Source organism: Micromys minutus, assembly GCF_963924665.1.
Source record: "Micromys minutus genome assembly, chromosome: 30".
NCBI classification, from domain to species: Eukaryota; Metazoa; Chordata; class Mammalia; order Rodentia; family Muridae; genus Micromys; species Micromys minutus.
The window spans coordinates 29811494-29836674 of NC_137965.1; the positions used below are offsets into that span (position 1 = coordinate 29811494).

The 25181-nt window shown below is 34.7% G+C and overlaps 1 protein-coding gene across 1 annotated transcript; it reads left to right on the forward strand.

Annotated features, from left to right (window-relative positions):
* Window positions 1-759: 759 nt before the first annotated feature.
* On the forward strand, window positions 760-24747 carry LOC308439962 (vomeronasal type-2 receptor 116-like; the record flags this gene model as incomplete). The annotated part of the gene is made up of 6 exons (XM_080941897.1): window positions 760-1001; window positions 3519-3804; window positions 10887-11699; window positions 13248-13475; window positions 21392-21515; window positions 23852-24747. The coding sequence occupies 6 exons, from the start codon at window positions 760-762 to the stop codon at window positions 24745-24747; spliced, it is 2589 nt and encodes an 862-aa protein (XP_080798023.1).
* Window positions 24748-25181: the final 434 nt, after the last annotated feature.

A 25181-nucleotide genomic window follows, 5' to 3' on the forward strand; every position in this document is an offset into this window, starting at 1 on the left:
GGAAAAACTAAAATGTAAATAAGTAAAATAACAAATGAAAAGAAAAAGGAAAGAAAGCTTACAGAATGACATTTTCTCTGCATCATGTTTAATATTTAAAACTGAATCACTACAATAAAATTTAATGGTGGCTCTGTGAAGAATTGTATAATTTTGGATACAGCTGGTTTAAATATATTTCTTATTTGGTCTGTTTATTGATTACAAACACAATGAAAGCACAATCTTTGTTTAGATAATTGTACATGTCATTGGTGTGACATAGTCTACACTTTGTATGGTCTGTGGATCTCAGTGACTATAAACATAAAGTATATATACTATAAACAGCCACTTCCTGTCTTAGAAATTGTCATATAATGTCCTATGTGTTTCCAGTAGCTCTAAATGTACTATTATTAAATTTATCACTATGAATGACATGATACAATCCACTGACATCGTTTCTACTTGTGTCTTCATAATCCCTTGGTAAAAATATCCAAGTCTCAAACTAGAATAAAAGGACTTCTATCTAGGGGTTCACAAACATGAGTGATATCATGGAGCTTGAGAATAAATTATTCTCCTAAGTATTTACCATACCCTGTTTATTACATGGACTGTGAACACCAGTTGCAGAGCTTCGGGGAAGAAAGTGTTTAAGATTCCTCCAGGACTCAGGAGAAATCTGAAAAAAATAAGAATCATGAATATGCAACAAACATCACCTTTGCCCAGAGAAATAAAAGATGGTAGAAATTTGATGTGCTGATACGCATGACACATCACAATCCACACTGTTCAGGTTTAAGGCAGGAGAATATGTTAATTTTGATTGTATTCTACTTTCTCTACAATAATCTACTTCTCATGTCAAATTTCATTGATCCCAAGTGCTTTTGGAAAGTAAATTTGAATGAGGTCCAGGATAAAGACTTGGAGATAACTTGTTCCTTCATTTTTGGAGCAGTTCAGAAGCCTATAGAGAAAGATTACATCAACCAGACTCTAAATTTCCTGTAAGTGCATTTTTATTATTCAAGTAAATGAAAACCTGTCTATTTCTTGAGTGATGTGAAGATCAAGATTGGGCAAAATCTTGAATCTTCTCTCCTGTTTCTAAGTCTGAACAGATAATTAAGCTTATTTTTTTCTTTTTTACCAATTCAATCCTAATTGCTCCTAATTAATCCAGAAAAGGTTTTGTTCCTCTTCCAGGTGTCCTGGAAATTGAGCTTTAAAGGACTGTCTACATTTCTCCTTAGCACTGAGCCATCCTAATAACAGTTTGTGTTGTACTATAGAAACTAATGGCTTATTAAAATCAATCCCATAATTTTTCTTTGTGATTTATTCCAAGTTGTTGCAAATGAATGACCATAAACTATGCTGACAGTCCTTCCATTGGTGAGCTGCTCCTGGACCATATGCTGGTTCCAGTAATAGACATGGCACATATAGTTGTCAAGAAATTTACATACAGACAGACTTACTCTCTCACATCTACTGCATATGGTCACTTCTTGCGTTATACAGCTTCATTAAGTTTGGAAAAAGAAGATCTTTTCACTCAAAAGTTTATATTGATATGAAAGCTGGATGTGTGTGTGAGAGAGAGAGAGAGAGAGAGAGAGAGAGAGAGAGAGAGAGAGAGAGAGAGAGAGAGAGAGAGAAAGAGAGAGAGAGAGAGAGAGAGAGAGAGAGAGAGAGAGAGAGAGAGTAAGGAATACTTAGGTTATTTGAGGGTAATATATCCAAAATTTTACAAAATAAAATTTTAAAGCCCTGTGGGTTTGTTCTTTACAATGTGTATGTACAATAAATATCTTTTGTGTTTCATAAACTTTTGTTTGGCACTCTCTTTTGAGTAAAACATATTTGGAACATATGGAATCAAATGATACATTTACATTCTTTAAATAGTGAGGCTATCAATTACACTGGTGACTGTTTATGTCCCATGTCACTGGCATGGGTGTTATGGAATATTTGGAACATTTGAGAACAGTGATACAGTAGTTATCTATTAATTACTTTGTCATTATTTAAGAAATTTGTCTTCACTTTTCATGTCTAAATTGGTTAATCTCTGATCCATTATGATATTCATACCTTGTGAGACTTATTTTTTAGTAATTTTTGTAAATAATAGGTAAATATTACCAGTGTGGTATCAATACCCATTGTTTTAAATTATTAACAGTTGTTTTGAAAAACAGCTATTTTACACTACTAGGCTACACAGACAACGTACGTTATGGATGTTCCCTTAATTTTAGCTGTAGATAGTATTTGGAGCATTGCACATGGTGTATCCTCAAATTTATTTCGTGTATTGGCAACATTTAATTGAGAATACTGTGTGTGTGCTAATAAAGAATGTTCTCCTAAAATGGACTATTTTATAGAGTATAGCATGAAATCACCACACAGATACAATTTTTAGTGAAAACCAGATTATATTACCTCAAATTTAATCATTAAATATAAAGGTGTATGTTTAGTGTTTATTGATCAGACTGTATGAAATAACAAAATGACATAAGACATAAAATTCTTTACATGAACATAAACACAATGTGGTACTATTTCATGCTGTCTGTCTTGTGGTCCATTTTATAATAAAAAATAACATATTCTATACAATTTTCACAAAAATCTCTTCTAATTTATAAACATATAATACTGGCACATACTAATATCACTGCACTATTTATTTTTCTAGTAATCTGTTGAATACTAGTGCTGTTTCAGTGTAACTGGAAATGTAATCAAAGATGTTCTATAGAAATTAAGTTATAATTTAAAAAGTACCCAGAGGAAATATATCACATTCCTGTGTAAACAGAAAGTAGGTGAATAATACTTGGCAAGTGAGGTTGGCCCTAAATATCTATACAAAGCACCTAGCACAAGGCTATACCTGCACATGCATAGATACGTATCATTTACCAAATGCATGTTTGATATTTGAATTTATTTCAAAGTAACTCTTTAAGAATTATTGTCTTTAAGCAAAAGATTGAAAGAAGAGATTAACAAGATGAGGACATAGGTGAGGAACGTCTCATGAATATTGGTCAATATATGGTGCTGCAGAGGTCCATTATTCCCTCATAAGTCAAGTTTCCTCTTCCTGAACCAATGCACTTAATTCCACAAGAAAATATCAGCAACACAATAGCTCTCATAACGAATGTATCTTTATATTTCTCAATAATTTCAAATTAAAGACATGACCAGAATTACTGTTTTGTCAATATCTGTGGTTTTCTCTTTCCCTTCTGGTCAAGCATTAAAAATTAGGGAAGAAAATGCTCTCTGTGGAAGAGGTCAATGTCATATTTGTTTAAAGAAGAAAAACTGTCATAAATTTAATGTGTTTGGTATTTTCCGGGTGCTCATATCAATCCAGTCTGGGAAAAAAGGCCATTTTTCATCTTTAGAGCTCAGATGCACAAACTTACATACAGAATAGAGCTTCAATTGATCATAAAAAGACATCTGTCCACAATAAAAAATGTACTTTTTTACAGAAAATCAACTAAAAACCACAAATATGCTTTGGCATTGGCCTTTTCAATGGAAGAAATCAACAAGAATCCTGATCTTTTACCAAATATGTCTTTGATAATATACAATTTTGACCACTGTGATGGAAAAATCGAAACAGTTACACATTATTTATTTCAAGAAAGCCATTATATGCATTTTCCTAATTATTTCTGTAAGGAGGAGACCATGTGTTCATTTCTGCTTGCAGGACCACATTGGAGCATATCTTATAATTTCTGGATATTCCTGAACAATATAACTCCACATGTGAGTTATCATAGGCCGGTATTCTTAACATCATGTCTCTTTTTGGGGACTTTGACAGATATTAAGAACAATAATAGATGAGATTAGATTTATTCATCTGTTAATCCATGTAGTTCCAGGGTACTTATTAAACAGACATGATAGACCTTCTGCTAGATGTCATCTCCAGATTTTGATAGATTCTAGAAAGGAAGAAAAGAGGAGGTCCTAAGGAATTGAGTCTGGCACAAAGAGAGAATCTTTCAGGGTTGACTGCAAGGCAGTCACAGTGTTTCTTTATTTATAGAAATCTTAGTAAGCAGAGACTGATTCATGTAGTTTCCAAATATAGAACACATTATTTCTGCCCCCATATATGTGTTATATTAATCTTGGAAATAAATTTAAATTATCGTTGGATAATCGTTGAAACATAATTGAGTTATTGTTTACAATTATGGTGGTGTACTAAATTTTGATATCAGTAATAAAGTGATGGAATTAATTATACACTACAAACATTGTCTCAATAGCGCAACTTTAAAGGATCTAGAGTATTGTTTGCAAAGGCATGACAGAACATTCTCAGCCTGGGAGCTCATTTTGTTTCAGTGTTACTAGACATCATGAAGGCTTCCAATCTGGTCTGTGGAGATACTCATTTTACTGCCACTGAGCATATGACCAACCATCAATGGTCAAAGTACCAATTGTCATTAAATCCTCTATGAAAATTCAAGAAATATATTGCCCTAGTTATAGTAAGTCAGTTTCTTTATTTGTTAATTGAACAACTTTATTTTAAAAAACAAGGACAAATGTACAAATTTATAGCATTTTTGTATAAAAGTATATGAATATATATTTGTCAGTGCTCAGGATTTTTTTAAATGTTTGATAGTGTACATTAAGATCTTCCTACTTACAATGGGCATAAAGTACATGTAAAACAAGTTGTAACCTGAAATTAGCCAAAGTATTATTGGTGTGTAAAGATTAAGCATAATGGTTTTTTTTTTCCTGAACATCATATAGTCTGTGAGTTCTTTCTAGGGAGTTCAGAGCTTTCTGGGGTTTTATCCAATTATCAGTGACTGCATGCTGTGTCTATTCTTTTGTGACAGGGATATATCACTCAGGATGATATTCTCTAGATGTATCTATTTTCTGAAGAATTTATCAAAGTTATTGTTTCTGATAGCTGAGTAGTACTCCATTGTGTAAATATACCAAATTTTTGTATCCATTCATCTAGTGAAGGACATCTGGTTTCCTTCCAGCTTCTGGCTATTATAAATAGGGTTGCTATGAACATTGTGGTGCATGAGTCTTTGTTGTATGTTGGAGCTTCTCTGTGGTATATGTCCAGAACTGGAATAACTGGGTCTTCTGGTAATACGATGTCCAATTTTCTGAGGAATCGCCAGACTGATTTCCAGAGTAGATGTATCAGTTTACAACATCACCAAATGTGGAGAAGTGTTCCTCTTTCTCTGCATCCTCGCCAGCACCTGCTGTCATCTGAATTTTTGATCTTAGCCATTCTGGTTGATATGAGATGGAATCTCAGGATTGTTCTGATTTGCATTTCCCTGATGACTAAGGATGTTGAGCACTTCTTTAGATACTTCTCCACCATTTGATATTCCTCAATTGAGAACTTTGTGTTTAGCTCTGTACCCCATATTTAATAGGGTTGTTTGATTCTCTGGTGTCTAGCTTTTTGAGTTCTTTGTATACCTTGGATATTAGGCCTCTATCTGATGTGGAGTTAGTAAAGATCGTTGCCCAATCTGTTGGATGCCCTTTTGTTTTCTTGACAGTGTCTTCAGCCTTACAGAAACTTTGCAATCTCATTAAGCCCCATTTGTCAATCTTTGACCTTAGAACTCAAGACATTGGTGTTCTATTCAAGAAATTTCTCCTGTGCCTATGTGTTCTAAGGTTTTCCCTAGTTTTTCTATTAATAATTTCCGTGTACCTGATTTATTGTGGAGATAATTGATCAACTTTCACTTGAGCCTTGTACAAGGAGATAAGAAAGGGTCTATTTTCATTCTTCTGCATGCTAAGTTCCAGTTGGCCAAACCCATTTGTTGAATGGGCGGGCCTTTTTCCATTGAAAGTTTACAACTCCTTTGTCAAAAATCAAGTGACGATTTATGTGAGGGCTCATTTCTAAATCATCTATTCTCTTCCATTGATCCACGTGCCTATCTCTGTACCCGTACTATGTAGTTTTTACTACAATTACCTTGTAATATAGCTTGACGTCAGGGACAATGATTCATGAAGATGTTTTCTGATTGTTGAGGATACATTTAGCTATTCTAGGTCTTTTGTTATTTCAGATGAAATTGCACATTGGTCTTTCCTACTCTATGAAGAAATGGGTGGAATTTTGATGGGGATTGCATTGAATCTGTAGATAGCTTTTGGTAGGATGGCAATTTTTTAAATGTTGATCCTTTTTATCCATGAGCATGGAAAATCTTTCCATTTTCTGAGATCTTCCTCGATTTCCTTCTTCAGAAATTTGGAGTTTGTGTCATACAGGTTATTCACTTGTGTAGTTAGAGTCACACCTAGGTATTTCATATTGTTTGTGACTATTGTGAGGGGTATCTATTCCCTAATTTCTGTTTCAACTTGTTTGTCCTTTGAGTAGAGAAAGGTTACTGATTTGTTTGAGTTAATTTTATAACCATCCACTTTGCTGAACTTGTTTATCAGCTGTAGAAGTTCTCTGGTGGAATTTTTGTGGTCACTTAAGTACGCTATCATGCCTTCTGCAAACAGTGATATTTTTGATTTTCCTTTCCAATTTGTATCCCTTTGTTTTCCTTTAGCTGTCTAATTGATTCATCCAGGACTTCTAGTACTATGGTTTTAAAAGCATTGCTTTAAGTTTCCTGCCGTTAAATTTTATGTTGGCTCTTGGTTTGATGTATGTTCCTTTTATTATGTTTAAGTATGGGCCTTGGATTCCTGTTTTTTCCAAGACTTTTAACACAAAGAGGAGTTGAATTTTGTTAAATTCTTTCTCTTCATCTAGGTAGATGACCATGTGTTTTTTTTTTTTTTTTTTTGACTTTGTTTATATTGTGGATTAAGTTGATAGATTTCCGTATATGAAACCATCACTGCATCCCAGGGATGATGCCTACATGATTGTGGTGAATGATCATTTAGATGTGTTCTTGGATTCAGTTTGCAAGGTTTTTGTTTTGTTTTGTTTTAGTATTTTTACATCGATGTTTATGAGTGAGATTAGTATGAAGTTCTCTTTCCTTGTAGGATATTTGTGTGTTTAAGAACGAGTTATATTTTGGCCTAAAAATATGAGTTAAGTAGTGTTCCATCTGATTCTATTTTGTGGAATAGTTTGGAGAGTATTGGTATGTGGTCAATAAATTTCTGATAAAATTCTGCACTGAACTCACCTACACCTGGACTTTTTTTGGTTGGGAGGCTTTTGATGAGTGCTTCAATTTCTTTAGGTGTTATGGGATTATTTAGATGATTTTCCTGGTTCTGATTTTACTTTAATATCTGGTATCTGTCTAGGAATTCATCCATTACCTCCAGATTTTCCACCTCTGTTGAGTATAGGCTTTTGTAGTAAGATCTGATGATTTCTTGAATTTCCTCACTTTCAGTTGTTATGTCTTGACTTTCATTTCTGATTTTGTTAATTTGCATACACTCTCTTTACGCTCAAGCAGTCAGGCTAAGGGTTTATCGATTTTGTTGATTTTCTAAAAGAACCAGCTCTAGGTTTTGTTGATTATTTGATTTTTTTTTTTTTTTTTTTGCTTTCTTTTTTGTTTTCTTTTTTGGTCAATTTCTGCTCTGAATTTGACTAGCTCTTGCTGTCTACTCCTCTTGGGTGTACCTGCTTCCTTATGTTCAAGAGCTTTCAACTGTGCTGTCAAGGTGCTAGTGTATGCTCTCTCCTGTTTCTTTTTGGAAGCACTCAGAGGTAAGTGTTTTCATGTCATTGCAGGTTTCAAAGCATCCCATAGGTTTGTATATGCTGTGTTTTAAATTTTATTAAATTTTAGAAAATCCTTATTTTCTTTCTTTATTTTATCTTTGACCATGCTATCTTTAAGAGAGCATTGTTTTCTCTAGATGTATATGTGGGCTTTTTTTGTCTTTGCTGTTAATAAAGACCAGCCTTAGACCATGGTGATCTGAAAGGATGAATGGGAGTACGTCAATCTTATTATATCTATTAAGGCTTGTTTTGTGACAGATTATATATGGTCAGTTTTGGAGAAGATGCCATGAGGTGCTGAGTAGAATGTGTATTCTTTTGTTTTATGATAATATTATCTGTAGATATATATTAATTCCAATTGGTTCATAATGTCTGCTAGTTTTACTGTGTCCTTGTTGAGTTTCTGTTTCCATAATCTGTTCATTGATGAGAGTGGAGTGTTGAGGTCTCCCACTATCATTGTGTGGGGTGCAATGTATTTTTTGAGCTTTAGTAGGGTTTTTTTATGAATATGTTTGCTCTTGTGTTTGAAGCATATATGTTAAGGATTGAGAGTTCCTCCTTACAAATTTTCTCTGTAATGAGTAAAAAGTGTCCTTCCTTACCTTTTTTTTTGATAACTTTTGGTTGAAAATCTACTTTATTAAATATTAGAATAGCCACTCCAGCTTCCTTCTTGGGGCCATTTGCTTGGATTTTTTTCCCAACCTTTTACTCTGAGATAGTGTCTGTCTTTGTCTCTGAGGTAAATTTCTTGTATGCAGACAAATGCTGGGGTTTGTTTATGTATGCAGTCTGATAGATTATATCTTTTTATTGGAAATTGGATCAATTTATGTTAACAGATATTAGGGAATATTGTTGTGTAAATTTAGTTTTATCTTGGAATATTTTGGTCTCTCCATCTATGGTGATTGAGACTTTTGCTAGGTATATCACCTTGAGCTTGTGTTCTCTTAGGGTCTGCATGATGTCTGTCAGGCTCTCCTAATTTTCATATTCTCTATTTATAAGTGGGCGTGATTCTGATGGGTCCGCCTTTATATGTTACATCACCTTTTTCCCTTACTGCTTTTAGTATTTTTTTCTTTGGTTTGGGCACTTGGCATTTTGACTATTATGTGTCAGGAGGAATTTCCTTTCTGGTCCACTGTATTTGGAGTTCTGTAGGCCTATTTATGCTCATGGTCATCTCATTCTTAAGGGGAGGGAAGTTTTCTTCTATGATTTTGTTGAAGATATTTACTGTGCCTCTTAGTTGTTATTCTTTGCCCTCTTCTATTCCTATTATCCTTAGGTCTGGTCTTCTCATTGTGTCCTGCATCTCCCAGACATTGGTTAGGATCTATTTGGTTTTTGCATCTTCTCTTACTGTTTTGTCTATGTTTTCAATGTTGTCCTCCGCCCCCGAGATTCTCTCTTACATCTCTTGAAGTCTGTTGCAGATGCTTGCATTTGTGACAGCTGATTTCTTTTTTAGGGTTTCTACTTTTAGGCTTGTCTCTTTTAGTGTTTTCTTTATTCTTTCCATTTCCCTTTTAAACTCCTTTTTCCAATCTTTCTTCTCTTTGGTTCTGTTTTTCTCTAGTTATTTGATTTTTTTTGAGTGTTTTTCTTGTTTTCTATTTAACAGCTCCTATTTCTTTATGTTTTTCCTCCCATTGGTGCTTAAGGAAAACAAGGTATGATTTAGGCTCCAAGTCTTTTCTTCCTGGATTGTTTGGCATTCTGCTGTTTGCTATGATGGGAGAGTTGGGTTCTGGTGTTGCCAGGTTGTCTTGCTTTCTTTGGGGTAAGTTCTTTTGCTTTCTTCTTGCTATCTTGTTATCTTTCATTATACGAGGTCTCATTGTTAGTGATTGTTTCCTGTCTCTCCCATGTACCTGGCCTGTGTCCCTATATACCTGCTGTTCCTGTTGGCAGATGGCCTGAGCATTTGTTCTGCATGCAAGGGCCCTGCGGATGGAAACCACGTTTCTATGGCAGGGTTTCTGCTTCCCTGAACCAATGAGGGGGTGCTTTCCAGGCCCTTGACCCAGACATCTCTGCACCCCAGCTACTCAAAGCCCAATCTCCCCAGGCCTGTGTCCCTGGATCTCTGCTGTTCCTGGTGGCAGATGGCCTGAAAACATGTACTGCACTCACCCATTATTTTTAATAATATAATGATTATGTCATATCTTTATAGAACTTACTGCTATGTCTTATCTTGTTTTTCTTTTGTTTCCTCATCATAAGATATAAAGGTGGAATTTCACAAGTAAACTTTTGTAAGAAAGAAGGGTCATGGGTTTCTGACACCCTCTTCTTACATATTTTTCCCATGATTATTTTTTGATCATTATCAGACACTTTGAATGGAGGAGAAAACTCTATCCATTCTAATTTTCCTTTTTGTTTATTTTCCAAGAGATACAACATACGGATCCTGTAAATTTTGTGCCATAATTGACTGGGCACTTAGTAGGAAGGGTTTTTCAATCTGATCTGCTGATAACATGTTTAGATTACACAACCATTTTTACAATTTAAAATTTACTTTGGTCTGATTATATGTTTTCTGAGAGTTACAGAGGAGGTATTCCCAGAGTATTTTGGAGCTATATCTTAAAAAAGGAGATCTGTGACAGCTTTATGTGAGTCAAAACTCTACTGTACAAAGACTACCTTCAAGTCGGGGATGATAAGAATAGTTTTGTAAAGCCTAAAGTAGTATTATGCATAGACCATTACTGTTAAATATGAGAGGAATTGTTTTTGAATTACGACATAACAACATACATGGCCTTAAAAATACTTTTAGTCAAATATCCTCATGCTGAAAATAGACTAAACTCCCTTCAAACATTGAAAACACAGATATCAACCCTAAAATTAAAAGGCAGAACAGCAATTATTAAAATGTGCAAATACCTTTTGTTATCCCTTTGTCAAAAAGCTGTGCTTGCTGTTCCCTCAAATAGTGGAAGTTCCAGGCTTCCCCATATTCTCATGTGCATCAGACATGAGAAGAAATGTCACACATAATCAACTGTTTGTATGTAAATATGATTAGGTTATTTCATGTGCACTATGCCTCATGCTCTACTCTGTGTTGTAGCTCCTTCATCTTTCCTACGGACCTTTCCATTCCGTCTTCAGTGATAATGAACAGTTTCCCTATCTCTATCAGATGGCCCCAAAGGACACATCTCTAGCACTGGCAATGGTCTCCTTCTTACTTTACTTCAACTGGAACTGGGTGGGTCTTGTTATTTCAAATGATGAGCAAGGCAATCAGTTTCAATCAGAGTTGAGAAGGGAGAGTGAAAAGAAGGAAATTTGTTTTGCCTTTGTGAACATGATATCAATTCATGAGGCTGAATTTTATCACAAAACTGAAATGTACTACAAACAAATTTTGATGTCTTCAACAAATGTTATTGTGATTTATGGGGAAATAAGCAGTATTATGGAGTTAAGCTTCAGAATGTGGGAATCTCCAGTTATTCAGAGAATATGGCTCACCACAAAACAATGGAATTTCCCTACCAGTAAAAGAGACTTAACTCATGGCACATTCTATGGAACTTTTACTTTTCTACACCACCATGGTGAGATATCTAGCTTTAAAAATTTTGTACAGACACGGTACCATCTCAGAAGCAAAGATTTATATCTGGTAATGCCAGAGTGGAAATACTTTAACTATGAAGACTCGGCATCTAACTGTAAGATACTGAAGAACTCCTCACCCAATGCCTCATTGGATTGGCTAATGGAACAGGAGGTTGACATGACCTTTAGTGAGACAAGTCATAACATATACAATGCTGTGTATGCAGTGGCCCATGCACTCCATGAGATGAATTTACAGCAGGTTGATAATCAGGCAATAGTCAATGGAAAAGGAGCCAGTTCTCACTGCTTGAAGGTAGAGTTTCTTTATTGGATGCTGTTTGGTGTTTTCAATAGCATAGCCATTTACAGTTTCTCAGATACCTACACTTAATGAACTAAAAAATATTTTTCCAAAATAGATAGGTTTCTGAGGATTTTTCCTTGAGAAAAACAAATCTAGTGACTTTTATAAATATAAATACAAAAAGATAGCACAGATTACCAATGAAAATTAGTGGTTTCATACAGAGAACCCGAATATCCATCAGTATACCCCTTATAGTTTTGAATACAAACAGTGTTTCCTCGTGAATTTTTTTAATAATGGGAAGATGAGTTTTTACTTATATTTGTCAATTTTATTAAAATCATATTGAGGAATAATTTCCTTTGGCATGCCATAGTAATTCTACCCCCAGTGCAGGCTCTGGGTAACTTACTTAATTTTCTGAGAGTTATTAAACAAGTAGTGTGGCATCCAGTTCAGTCTATTATATGTATTTATATGTGAGTGTATCTTTCTCACTGAACATTTTTTAGTATTTCTGCATCTCTGTGTTTATATTTGTGTTGCCTTTTACATACATGTTTATCTCTGTATGACTGTGGAGGCAAATAACAGTTTTTTCTATGTATGACTTTCTTTCTGTGTGTTCATAAATGTGTATATGTTTGTGTAATTAATTGTCAGAGTATATTACTTTCTATAACATTGTATGGATTTTGTAAATGTTAGTATGTGCTTATACATATTTTTCTTATTTTCTTTATATATGATTGGCTATTTATTTATGCTTGTCTTGGCCTTTGCCTAGTTTTTGGCATTAGGTGTGCGTATATATTTTTCAATGTGTCACTATCACTCTGGGTTGATGCTTATATATTTATGTCACCACATGTGTGGTGCTGTCAATCTGTGTATGCTTATATGTGTCAATGTGTCTATTTTATGTGATTGCAAATCTGTACTTTTAGATAAGTGCATATGTATGCGTTTTTGTGCCTGAATATTTACATATATGTATCAACATGTATGTATTTTGAGTGTAAATTAGTGTATAGCTCTATTATAATTGTGACTTAGAAAAGATGTGTGCCTCTCTCTTTGTTAATGTGTGTGTGGTTGTGTGTGTGGGTTTTTGTGTGTGGGTTTGTGTGTGTGTGTGTGTGTGTGTGTGTGTGTGTGTGTGTGTGTGTGCATTGCATATCTGTGTTTGGTTCTGCATTTTTTTATCTGTTTGTGTCTGATAAAATTCATGGGATATTATGATAATATTATTCATCCAATTGCTTTTGTTGTAGTTTCATTCTTCTTTCATAATTCTATCATCTGCCCTTTCCTTACTTCTAAACACTTTGCATATTATGTAAATACATATTTTAATAGTAGCTTTATAGTTCACAAATTTCAAGAACAACACATCGACATTATTTGACAATAAAAAAAATGCTCAGTTTTTAAACAATCTGCTATGACCCTTATCTATTTAGATCTGATATTTTTTCTTTACTATAAAAGCAGAATACATTTTATGACTTGAGGAAATTGTATATTCATTATAGTGCAATTGTTGTCTTTTAGCTAAACTCCTTTCTGAGAAAGACCCACTTCACTAATCCTCTTGGGGAAAACGTGATTATGAAACAGAGAGAAATCCTGCAGGAAGAATATGACGTTTTTCACATTTTGAATTTCTCACAACACCTTGCAACTAAGGTTAAGATAGGAAAATTCAGTCCATATTTTCTACAAAGTAGACATTTTCACTTATATGAAGACATGATTGAGTTGGCCACGGGAAGTAGAAAGGTGGGTGTTTATTAACTTATTGATTTATGACAAACAGCAGTAAAAACTGTCAAGTGCATACACTGCAACATGTTAATATGAAACATTTCATCACATCAGGAGCCAATATCTAGGATCCTGTATAATGTTTATTATCCATATTGTAATTTTTCTGATTCTTTGAAGATTTCATATATGCATAAAATCTGCTTTGTCGTATATGAACGATTTTCTGAAATTTAACAAATACAAATTTTTTTTCACCACAGTTTGATAATCTTTCCTTTAAACTGAACAATATTCTCTTCAAATCATCATTGCTATTACACTGCACAGTGATCTCACCTACCTTAAATCCCTGGGACACATGTTGATAATAGTGACATTAATGTTATAGCTATGAAACAATGAGTCATAATTGCTAACTCTTGTCATTATACCCAAAAATGTTTTTCCATGTAATGGAGGGACATTTACCAATTTCACTAATGAACCCAATTACAGAAATTTATATTACAAAAAATTACGTTTTAAAAAGCATTAAAGAATGCATTTTACGCATTTAAGTAAGATTAACAAATAGGCAAAGAAAAATATAGACAGCTCTAAAAATAATGCAGGAATAAATGGCTTTCAAAACACATTACATAAAACAATAACAGCAACAAGACAAAAGTAATAATTAATTTTCAAATATAACAGAATATTTTAACATTCACTAAATAAAACCAAACACAACAAGGCTGCCTCATTTTAAAGGCATTCCTTGGTTGCCCATATCATTCATTCACTTACAAGAAGAGCAATATTCTTTATATAAGTAGAGGAAAACATTATAATGTGTAATAAGAGGGAACAAAGGAAATTAGACGACAATACATTTGATGGATATGTATAGAACAATTATCGACTAAAATGCCTATGGAAAGAACACAATACACAACAGAAAGACCATTCTCTGAGAAAAGGAAGAATTTATTCCAGTGATGCAGTCATGTTTCAACATATGCCGATCCACACAATACACATTTACATCCTTTACCAAAAACATTCGGAAATAGTTCTTAACCAAGTCTAACATTCATTAAGATTTAAAGAAATAAAACAAAAGAGATAGGAAAGAAGGAACACATATGGATATCATAATATTTTCTTTCATAAATCTATTGACAATACTATAATACATGCACAGAAAATCATTATCCTTGAAAGTTAAAATTAATGTCAGGTAGTTTTGTTGGTTCATGTTTCTATCCAAGCCCTGTAAAGGCAGAGGTCTGAAAATCTCTGTCTGTTTATTGCCAGTCTTCCTTATAGTGTGAGTCCAAACAATCCCTGTGTGATAAGAAGACACTAACATAAATAAATTAACATAAAGGACTAAGGTAATCCTATTTTCCTTACTCTAAGTAAAAATAGCCTTTAAATTATTATAAGTTGTTAACATATATTTAAAGAAAAATGGTGGTGAATAAAATAATACAATGTACTCTGAACTTCATTGGGAGTATTATTCTACTGATACTTCCCTGTAAGACACTATTTAAACAATATAAAAAACCTGGAAAAAAGTTTTAAGTCTTCAATTAATTTAAGCAAGCTAATGGCTAACCAGCTTTTTCTGGTATTTGCCGACAGTGTAGAGCATTTTGATATTCTAAAACACTCCATATTCAAGGCCATTGCACACCAATTTATCATTTCCACCCATATTAAACCAGTGTCTACATATTCTGATATTTTGATTTTTATCCCATTTTTATGCTTTGCTATGCTGACTTATACAAGGTTATATATTATCTGTGAAGTAAGGAAATATTTTCCTGTGTCAAATGTCTTTCAAATAGTAACTTGTTTCTCTGTTGCTTTAATTAAACTTTAATTTTTTTGAACAACTTTATTTTAAAAAACAAAAATAAATGTACAAATTTTAAGGATTTTTGCATAAAAGTATACGAATACATTTTTGTCAATATTTGGCTTTTTTTTTAAAGATTTGATAGTGTGCATTAAGGTATTACTAGTTACAATGAGCATAAAATACATGCAAAACAGGATGTAACCCGGAATTAGTCAACGTTTTCTTGGTATGTAAGGATTGAGCATAATGATTTTTTTTTTCATTCTTTCTTTTTTTTTCTTGAGCTTTACACAGTCTGTGAGTAGTTTCTGGAGTGGTCAGTGCTATCTGGGGTTAGTATCCCATTATCAGTGACTGTATATTATGTCTGTTCTTTTGTGACTGGGTTATCTCACTCAGGATGATATTCTCTAGATGCATCCAATTTCTTAAGAATTTTGTTAAGTCATTGTTTCTTATAGCTAAGTAGTACTCCATTGTGTAAATGTACCAAATTTTTGTATCCATTCACCTTCTGAAGGACATCTGGGTTCTTTCCAACTTCTGGCTATTATAAATAGAGCTGCTATGAACATTGTAGTGCGTATATCATTGTTGAGTACTAACATGCCTCTGGGCAATATGCCCAGAAGGGGAATAGCTGGGTATTCAAGTAGTCCTATGTCCAATTTTCTGAGGTAATGCCAGACTGATTTCCAGAGTGGTTGTATCAGTTTGCAAAGCCACCAACAGTGGAGAAGTGTTGCTCTTTCTCCCCAACCTCGCCAGCATCTGTTGTCATCTGAGTTTTGGATCTTGGCCAATCTGACTAGTGTGAGGTGGAATCTCAGGGTTGTTTTGATTTGCATTTCCCTGATGGCTAAAGATGTCTAGCACTTCCTCTGATGTTTCTCAGCCATTCGATAGTCCTCAGCTTAGAACGTTTTGTTTAGCTCAGTACCCCATTTTTAATAAAGTTATTTGATTCTCTCGTGTCTAGCTTTTTGAGTTCTTTGTATACCTTGGATATTAGGCCTCTATCTGATGTGGAGTTGGTGAAGATCTTTTCCCATTCTGTTGGCAGCCATTTTGTTTTCTTGACAATGTCCTTAGTCTTACAGAAACTTTGCAATCTCATTAAGTCCCATGTGTTAATCTTTGACCTTAGAGCTTGAGCCAATGGTGTTTTGTTCAGGAAATTTACTCTGTGCATATGTGTTCTAAGGTTTTCCCTACTTTCTCATCTAATAGTTTCAATTTATCTGGTTTAATGTGGAGATCTTTAATCCACTTACACTTGAGCTTTGTACAAGGAGATAAGAATGGGTCTATTTTCATTCTTTTGCATGCTGAGTGCCAGTTGGACCAGCACCATTTATTGAATAGGCTGTCCTTTTTCAATTGAATGTTTACAACTCCTTTGTCAAAAATCAGGTGACCATATACATAAGGGCTCATTTCTGGATCTTCTATTCTATTTTATTGATCCACATGCCTATTTCTGTACCAGTACCATGCAGTTTTCAGCACAATTGCCTTGTAATATAGCTTGAGGTGATAGTGATTCCCGCAGATGTTTTCTTGTTGTTGAGGATGGATTTCGCTATTCTACGTCTTTTGTTATTCCATATAAAATTGCACATTGACCTTTCCAATTCCATGAAGAACTTGGTTGGAATTTTCCTGGGGATTGCATTGAATCTGTAGATTGCTTTGGTAGGATGGCCATTTTTAGAATGTTGATTTTTCCAATCCATGAGTATGGGACATCTTTACATTTTTTGAGATCATCCTCAATTTCCTTCTTTAGAGGTTTGAAGTTCTTGCCATACAGGTCATTCACTTGCTTGGTTAGAGTCACACCAAGGTATTTCATAGATTTTGTGACAATTGTGAAGGGTACCTTTTCCCTAATTTATTTGTCCACATGTTTGTTCTTTTAGTATAGGAAGACTACTGATTTGTTTCAGTTAATTTTGTATTCAGCCACATTTCTGACCTTGTTTATCAGCTGTAGTAGTTCTCTGATGGAATTTTGGGGTCACTAAAGTACACTATAATGTCATCGGCAAAATGTGATGTTTCTATCTCTTCCTTTCCGATTTGTATCCCCTTGATTTCCTTTTGCTGTCTAATTGCTAAAGCCAGGACTTCCAGTACTATGTTGAATAGGTAGGGGGAGAGTGGGCAGCCTTGTCGAGTCCCTGATTTTACCTGCATTGCTTCAAGTTTCTCACCATTAAGTTTGATGTTGGCTGTTGGTTTGCTGTATATTGCCTTTATTATGTTTAAGTATGAACCTTGGATTCCCGTACTTTCCAGGACTTTTAACATGAAGGCGTGTTGAATTTTGTCAAATGCTTTCTCAGCATCCAGTGAGATGACCATGTGATTTTGTTCTTTGAGTTTGTTTATATGGTGGATTACATTGATGGATTTTCTTATATTAAACCATCCCTGCATCCCAGGGATGAAGCCTACTTGGTCATGATGAATGATCGTTTTGATGTGTTCTTGGATTCGGTTTGCAAGGATTTTGTTGAGTATTTTTGCATCAATGTTCATAAGTGAGATTGGTCTGAAGTTTTCTTTCCTTGTACGGCCTTTGTGTGGTTCAGGTACGAGAGTTATTGTAGCCTCAAAAAATGAGTTAGGTAGTATTCCATCTGATTCTATCTTTTGGAATAGTTTGGAGAGTATTGGTGTTATATCTGCAATAAATGTCTGGCAAAATTCTGCACTGAACATGTCTGGGCCTGGGATTTTTTTGGTTGGGAGGCTTTTGATGACTTCTTCTATTTCTTTAGGTGTTATAGGGTTATTTAGATGGTTTACTTGGTCTTGGTTTAACTTTAGAATCTTGTATTTTTCTAGGAATTCATCCATTTCCTCCAGATTTTCCAATTTTGTGGAGTATAAGTTTTTGTAGTAGGATCTGATGATTTCTTGAATTTCCTCAGTTTCAGTTGTTATGTCCCCACTTTCCTTTCTGATTTTTTAATTTGTATACTTTCTCTTCGCCCTCTAGTTAGTCTTGATAGGGGTTTATCAATCTTGTTGATTTTCTCAAAAAACCAACTCTTGGTTTTGTTGATTTTTTCAATGGTTCTTTTTGTTTCTATTTGGTCTATTTTGGCCCTAATTTTGATTATTTCTTGCCGTCTACTCTTCTTGGGTATATCTGCTTCCTTTTGTTCTAGGGCTTTTAGCTGTGCTGTCAGGTTGCTGATGTAAGCTCTCTTCAGTTTCTTTTTGGAAGCACTTAGGGCTATGAGTTTTCCTCTCAGTACTGCTTTCATTACCTCCAATACGATTGGGTATGTTGTGTTTTCATTTTCATTGAATTTTAGAATATCCTTAATTTCTTTCTTTATTTCTTCTTTGACCCTGCTATCGTTTAACAAAGCGTTGTTTAGTTTCTATGTGTTTGTGGGATTTTTGTTGTTTTTGTTGTTCTTGAAGACCAGCCGTAGTACATGGTGCTCTGAGAGGATGCATGGGAGTATTTCAATCTTCTTAAATCGATTGAGGCTCGTTCTGTGTCCAATTATGTGGTCAATTTTCGAGAAGGTGCCATGCAGTGCTGAGAAGAAGGTGTATTCTTTTACTTTAGGATGATATGTCCTGTAGATATCTATTAATTCCAGTTTGTTCAAAGTCTCTGCTAGTTTTACAGTGACCTTGTTTAGTTTCTGTTTTTATGATCTGTCCATTGGAGAGAGTGGGGTATTAAAGTCTCCCACTTGTGTGGGAGTGAAATGTATTTTTTGAGATTTAGTAGGGTTTCTTTTATGATTGTGGGTGCTGTTTTATTTGGAGCATATATGTTAAGGACTGAGAGTTCCTCCTGACAGATTTCCCTTGTAATGAGTAAAAAGTGTCCTTCCTTATCTTTTCTGGTAACTTTTGTTTGAAAATTTATTTATTCCATATTAAAATAGCCACTCCAACTAGCTTCGTGGGGCTGTTTGCTTGGAAGTTTTTTTCCCACCCTTTTACTCTGAGATAGTGTCTGTCTTTGTCTCTGAGATGAGTTTCCTGTATGCAGCAAAAGGCTGGAATTTGTTTATATATCCATTCTGATAGCCTATGTCTCTTTATTGGGAAGTTCAGTCTATTAATGTTAATAGATATCAAGGAATAGTTGTTTCTGTTTCCTGCTATTATTGCTTTTGTGGGTTGAGTTGTGTCTGTGTCTTTTTCTTCTTTTGGTTTTCTTGTTTAGTTTTCTGGTTTTCACTAAGCTGTATTTTCCCTCATTATATTGGGTTTTCCACCTAAAATTCATTGTAGTGCTGGGTTTGTGGTCAGATAATCTGTGTATTTTGATTTGTCTTGAAATATCTTCATCTCTTCATCTATGGTGATTGATAGTTTTGCTGGGTATAGCAGCTTGGGCTGGCACTTGTGCTCTCTTAGGGTGTGCATGATGTCTGTCCAGGCTCTTCTAGCTTTCATAGTCTCTGTTGAGAAATCGAGTGTCATTCTGATTGGTCTGCCATTATATGTTACTAGACCTTTTCCCTTACTGCTTTTAGTATTCTTTCTTTGCTTTAGGCACTTGGTTTTTTGACTATTATGTGTCAGGAGGTATTTTTTTCTGGTCCAATCTATTTGGAGTTTTGAAGGCTTCTTTCATGCTCCTGGTCATCTCATTCTTGAGGGAGGGAAGTTTTCTTCTGCGATTTTGTTGAAGATATTTACTGTGCCTCTTAGTTGATACTCTTCTCCCTCTTCTATTCCTATTATTCTTAGGTTCGGTCTTCTCATTGTGTCTTGGATTTCCTGGACATTTTGGGTTAGGAGCTTTTTGTTTTTTGCATCTTCTCTGGCTGTTTTGTTTATGTTTACAATGTTGTCTTCTGCCCCCGAGATTCTCTCTTCAATCTCTTGTAATCTATTCGAAATGCTTGCTTCTGTGACTCCTGATTTTTTTTTTTTTTTTTTTTTTTTTTTTTTTTTTTTGGTGTTCTGCCTCTTGGGTTATCCCTTAATGTTTTCTTTATTGTGTCAATTTCTGTTTTAATTTCCCTCTTCCATTCCTTCATTTCTTTGTTTCTGTTTTCATCTAGTTCTTTGAGTTCTTTGAGTGTTTTTCTTGTTTCCCCTTTAAAAGCTTCTGAATCGTTTTGCTTTTCCTCCCATTCTTGTTTAAGTATGTCTATCAGCAGTCTTGAGGCATGATTTCAGGTCTGCATCTTCTTTTTCTGGAGTATTTGGAATTCCGATGTTTGCTGTTATGGGAGAGCTTGGTTCTGGTGTTGCCAGGTTGTCTTGGTTTCCTTGGGATATACTCTTTCTCTTTCCTCTTGCCATTTCATTGTCAGTGATATGTTCTCACCTTTTCCTTGTATCTTTCTGGTCTGTGTCCCTGGATCTCCACTGGTCCAGACGTCAGATGGGCAGAGCCTTGTTCTGTGCCTCAGAGTTGCTGCGTGGGAATAGAAGTTCCAAAGTTGTGTTCCTGGTCCCTGGATGGGGCAGCACGGGGGTGCGCTTTCTGTGCGCACTCCGCAGAGATCTCTCTGCTCCCTAGCTGACTCGATCTCCTACTCACCAGTTTTTAAACCTTTAGTGCCTGCCAGACCAGATGGCCTAAACTTTAATTTTTAACAAGCTGAGTAAAAAGCGGTAATGTGACATATGGCTTATAGTCATGGAAAGACAGGTGTGGGTGGATATCTTGACACTGAAAGTAAAATTCCATATCATTTATCAATTAAGAAATTGCTTCAAACAAGTAAGGACAGGCTACTCTTGGCTGAGAAATTGTTTCAATTAAAGTTTCCTTTGTCTGTTCAAAGTATTTAGTGACATATAAAAAATAATTAACAAAAAACATCAGGTTTCAATCTCTGTAGATTTTGCACACGGCTTACAATTAGCTCTTTTTCCTGAATTAGAAGACATTCAGAAACTATCATAGATTTTTTCAATATATTTTCACTATTTAGAGCTGGTCATTAATCAATGGAAGAGTGAAATATCAAACAGTTGGTGTACATAAAATGAGCTTTTTGAAATCTTAATGTGATAATATAAAACATAAAATAAGAAGTTAAAACTCATCATCAGTTTGTGTCTCATTTAATCTCAGATGCCATCTTCTGTGTGCAGTGCAGATTGTAGTCCTGGATTCAGAAGAATCTGGAAGGAGGGAATGGCAACTTGTTGTTTTATTTGCAGCCCCTGCCCTGAAAATAAAATTTCCAATGACACAAGTGAGTGATGGCTGCTCTGATGAATCCTGCAAATATATATTCATCTTGTACCACACTGGGATAATAAACTCAACTAAAAGGCAACAGCAAATGTAACATATATCAATTTTCTAATTTACTTGTTGCAGATACATAAAACAGTAACAAAACCCTGCCAAAAAACTAACAAACACATATATCTGTAACATACCCTCATAGTGACTAGTTGCAAATTCATGGCCAAATACATTATCACAAAGAAATACTTCAAAACATAAAACTACAATTTGAGGGAATACTTCATAAAATTTTCCATTAATTAATCTATTGTTTAAAAATGCATGCACATTAGATTTTTTAGAATATGTTAAGAATTAATTTAGTCATATTTCATAAATATAGCAATTCTAGAAATGATTGTGCATACCTTGTACATAAGAAGCCAAGGAAGAAACACACATATCAAATTTACTGGACTAGGACATAAGACTTACAAGTATGACAAACATGTTCTCTGTAAGATTAATATAAAGACAAAAGTATTTGCAAATTTGTGAAAGACTGCTAAGGATATAATATTCAGAGGACCATGATGAAAGCATGTGTGACAAAATTACAGAAAGTTAAGTAAAAAAGTTGACTCATGATGTAGAATATATGAAGAGAAGCATATTCAGTATATTACATATTACATCCATAATTACTGGGAGTTGGCAAAATGAAAACAGTTTATGGATAGTTTTTCCAATATTTTGCTTTTCATTCTATGTAATGAATCAAAGATCTTAAAAGACCTATTTTGCCTGCAAGATGGTTCAACGTGGTATAATTTGTTGCTAAGTCTTACAGTCTGAGTTTACTCCCATGATGCATGTAGTAGGAAAAATAAACCTGCTCTGAAGATGTCCTTTGAAATACATTTTGAAGTACATGCACCATGCTCAAAAATGGTTTTTAAAGTATACTAAAATTAGTTTACATATAAAAGCAAATAGGAATATTTACATCAATGAATTCCACAAAATTCCATAAGATATTTTATTACATTGATTTCTTATGTATGGGGGATGGGTACACATGTATAGGTACATGTATGAGAAAATACTACCCCTATAGTTACATTCACATGCTCTGTGAGACACTTGGAATGGGTGCTGTGACTAAACTCCAGCTCTCTCATAGAGCAAAATATTCTATTTATAGCTAAACCAGCTTCTTAGGCTTTTAGGAGACATATCAAATAATAGGTCTCCACAACTGCATTGTTATAAATAAGAATTCTAAAAATGAAGGAAGAACATCAACATTCTCTGACATGACATTATATTAAATGCAATTACAGTCATAGTTCATATTGTAGCCATGATGGGAATGACCATTTAGGAATGGTGTACTATTGCTTAAGACAAATGCACTCTGACAGAAGGATTCCTCAGTTATTTTGCTCACTCTGTTGTCAATACTGATTTCATCCTTGAGTACACCAGAGACACAAAGTCCCAGTGGAATGGAGATGAGGCTAAGATGAAGGTGCTCAGCATCCAAAACAGGGAATCAAGGTGAAGGTCTCCTTAGTACAAAGTATCTACAGAATTTTTTCTTCAGTGATAATATTAGTGCATTTTATGAACAATAATCAGAACTTTACTTATTGGCAAATGAAGACACATCTGAGGGCACATTTATTTAATGTTTTCTACTTTTTAAACATCGATATGTTACAACACCTTCTACACCTTCTTATGAATTATGACAAGAATCACTTAAATTGAATAATGACATTGTCACTTTTACATGAACACATATGTATAAATATATGCCCCTATACAAAGCTTACCTGTTAAATGTAGTGTTGTTTCTGTCTGGGAGCTTGAGTTACTGAATTCTTGGGTAGCTACTCCAGATCTTTTTTCCAAACAGAAGTCAAGGTCTCAGTGTGTCATAGGAAATGAATTATAAGGCAGTCATTAATCTCTGGAACCAGTAAGTTTAAGGTTTTGTATTTATAAAATATACCCAAACACATATTCATTTATGAGTATATCATTTCTGATTTCAAAAATCTACTGGATATCAACATAGAACAAAATGTTTTAGGAAATCTTTGCTATCTGATAACATTATAAATACTATAATTAACAAAGTTAAATAGACAAACAAATAATGGCTTGGTGTTATTTCCCCTTAAATCTTTATGATCATTGTGAATTGAAAGCAATGCTGAGCATCAATGTCCTGCAAATTGCTTTGTCAACATCAAAGGCAGGATTACAACCTTATTTCAGCACCCTTACTTGAAAAACCTTGTCAATACAATTTCTAAAACAGCACTAACTAAACTTTCTTTTGGACATCAGATATGGATCAGTGTGAGAATTGTCCAGAAGACCAGTATGCCAACACAGAACACAACAAATGCATTGAGAAGGCTGTGATCTTCTTAAGCTATGAAGAACCCTTGGGGATGGCTCTTGCCTTATTAGCCTTCTGCTTCTCTGCAATCACAGCTGTGGTACTTTGGGTCTTTGTGAAGCACCACGACACTCCTATTGTGAAGGCCAATAACAGAATGCTCAGCTACATATTGATCATGTCACTCATGTTCTGTTTCCTGTGCTCCTTTTTCTTCATTGGCCATCCTAACAGAGTAACCTGTATCTTACAGCAAATCACATTTGGAATTGTATTCACTGTAGCTGTTTCCACAGTTCTGGCCAAAACAATCACTGTGGTTCTGGCTTTCAAAGTCACAGATCCAGGAAGAAGGATGAGAAACTTCTTGGTATCAGGGACACCCAACTACATTATTCCCATATGTTCCCTTTTCCAATGTATTCTGTGTGCAATCTGGCTAGCTGTTTCCCCTCCCTTTGTTGATACTGATGAACACTCTGAGCATGGCCACATCATCATTGTGTGCAACAAGGGCTCAGTTACTGCATTCTACTGTGTCCTGGGATACCTGACCTGCCTGGCCCTTGCAAGCTTCACTGTGGCATTCTTGGGCAAGAATCTGCCTGACACATTCAATGAAGCCAAGTTCTTGACCTTCAGCATGCTGGTGTTCTGCAGTGTCTGGGTGACCTTCCTCCCTGTCTACCATAGCACCAAGGGCAAGGTCATGGTGGCTGTGGAGATCTTCTCCATCTGGGCATCTAGTGCAGGGATGCTTGGATGCATCTTTGCACCCAAGATCTATATTATTTTAATGAGACCAGACAGAAATTCTATCAAAAATATCAGGAAAAAATAATAATTCTGACCAATATTTCAGGGATTCTATCAAATGTAAATTTGGTACACAACCACCAAATATTTGGTTACACTGCCTGTGTCTAGTATTTAATCATTCTCATTGCTTCTCTAGTGATGTCTAGACATATCAAAACTATGGATATTTTATAGATTGTACACAAAAAAATGCTTAGGTTCTTCTGGAAGAACTTAACTTCTCAAACTATTATTACAATTTTATTAATCATTTTGCTTGCATTGAAATTTCCCCTCTGGTAACTTCCAATAAAATTTGATAAGGCAGGTAATCATAGGACTTTATATAGAAATTTTGTTCCAGAACATACAAGGCTACATATAGAAACAATCTATAAATCAGTCAGTCAAACAAACTAACTAAAGTATCATCAAAGATGGCACCAGAACACATTTTTTGATTTTGATTAGGAGCAC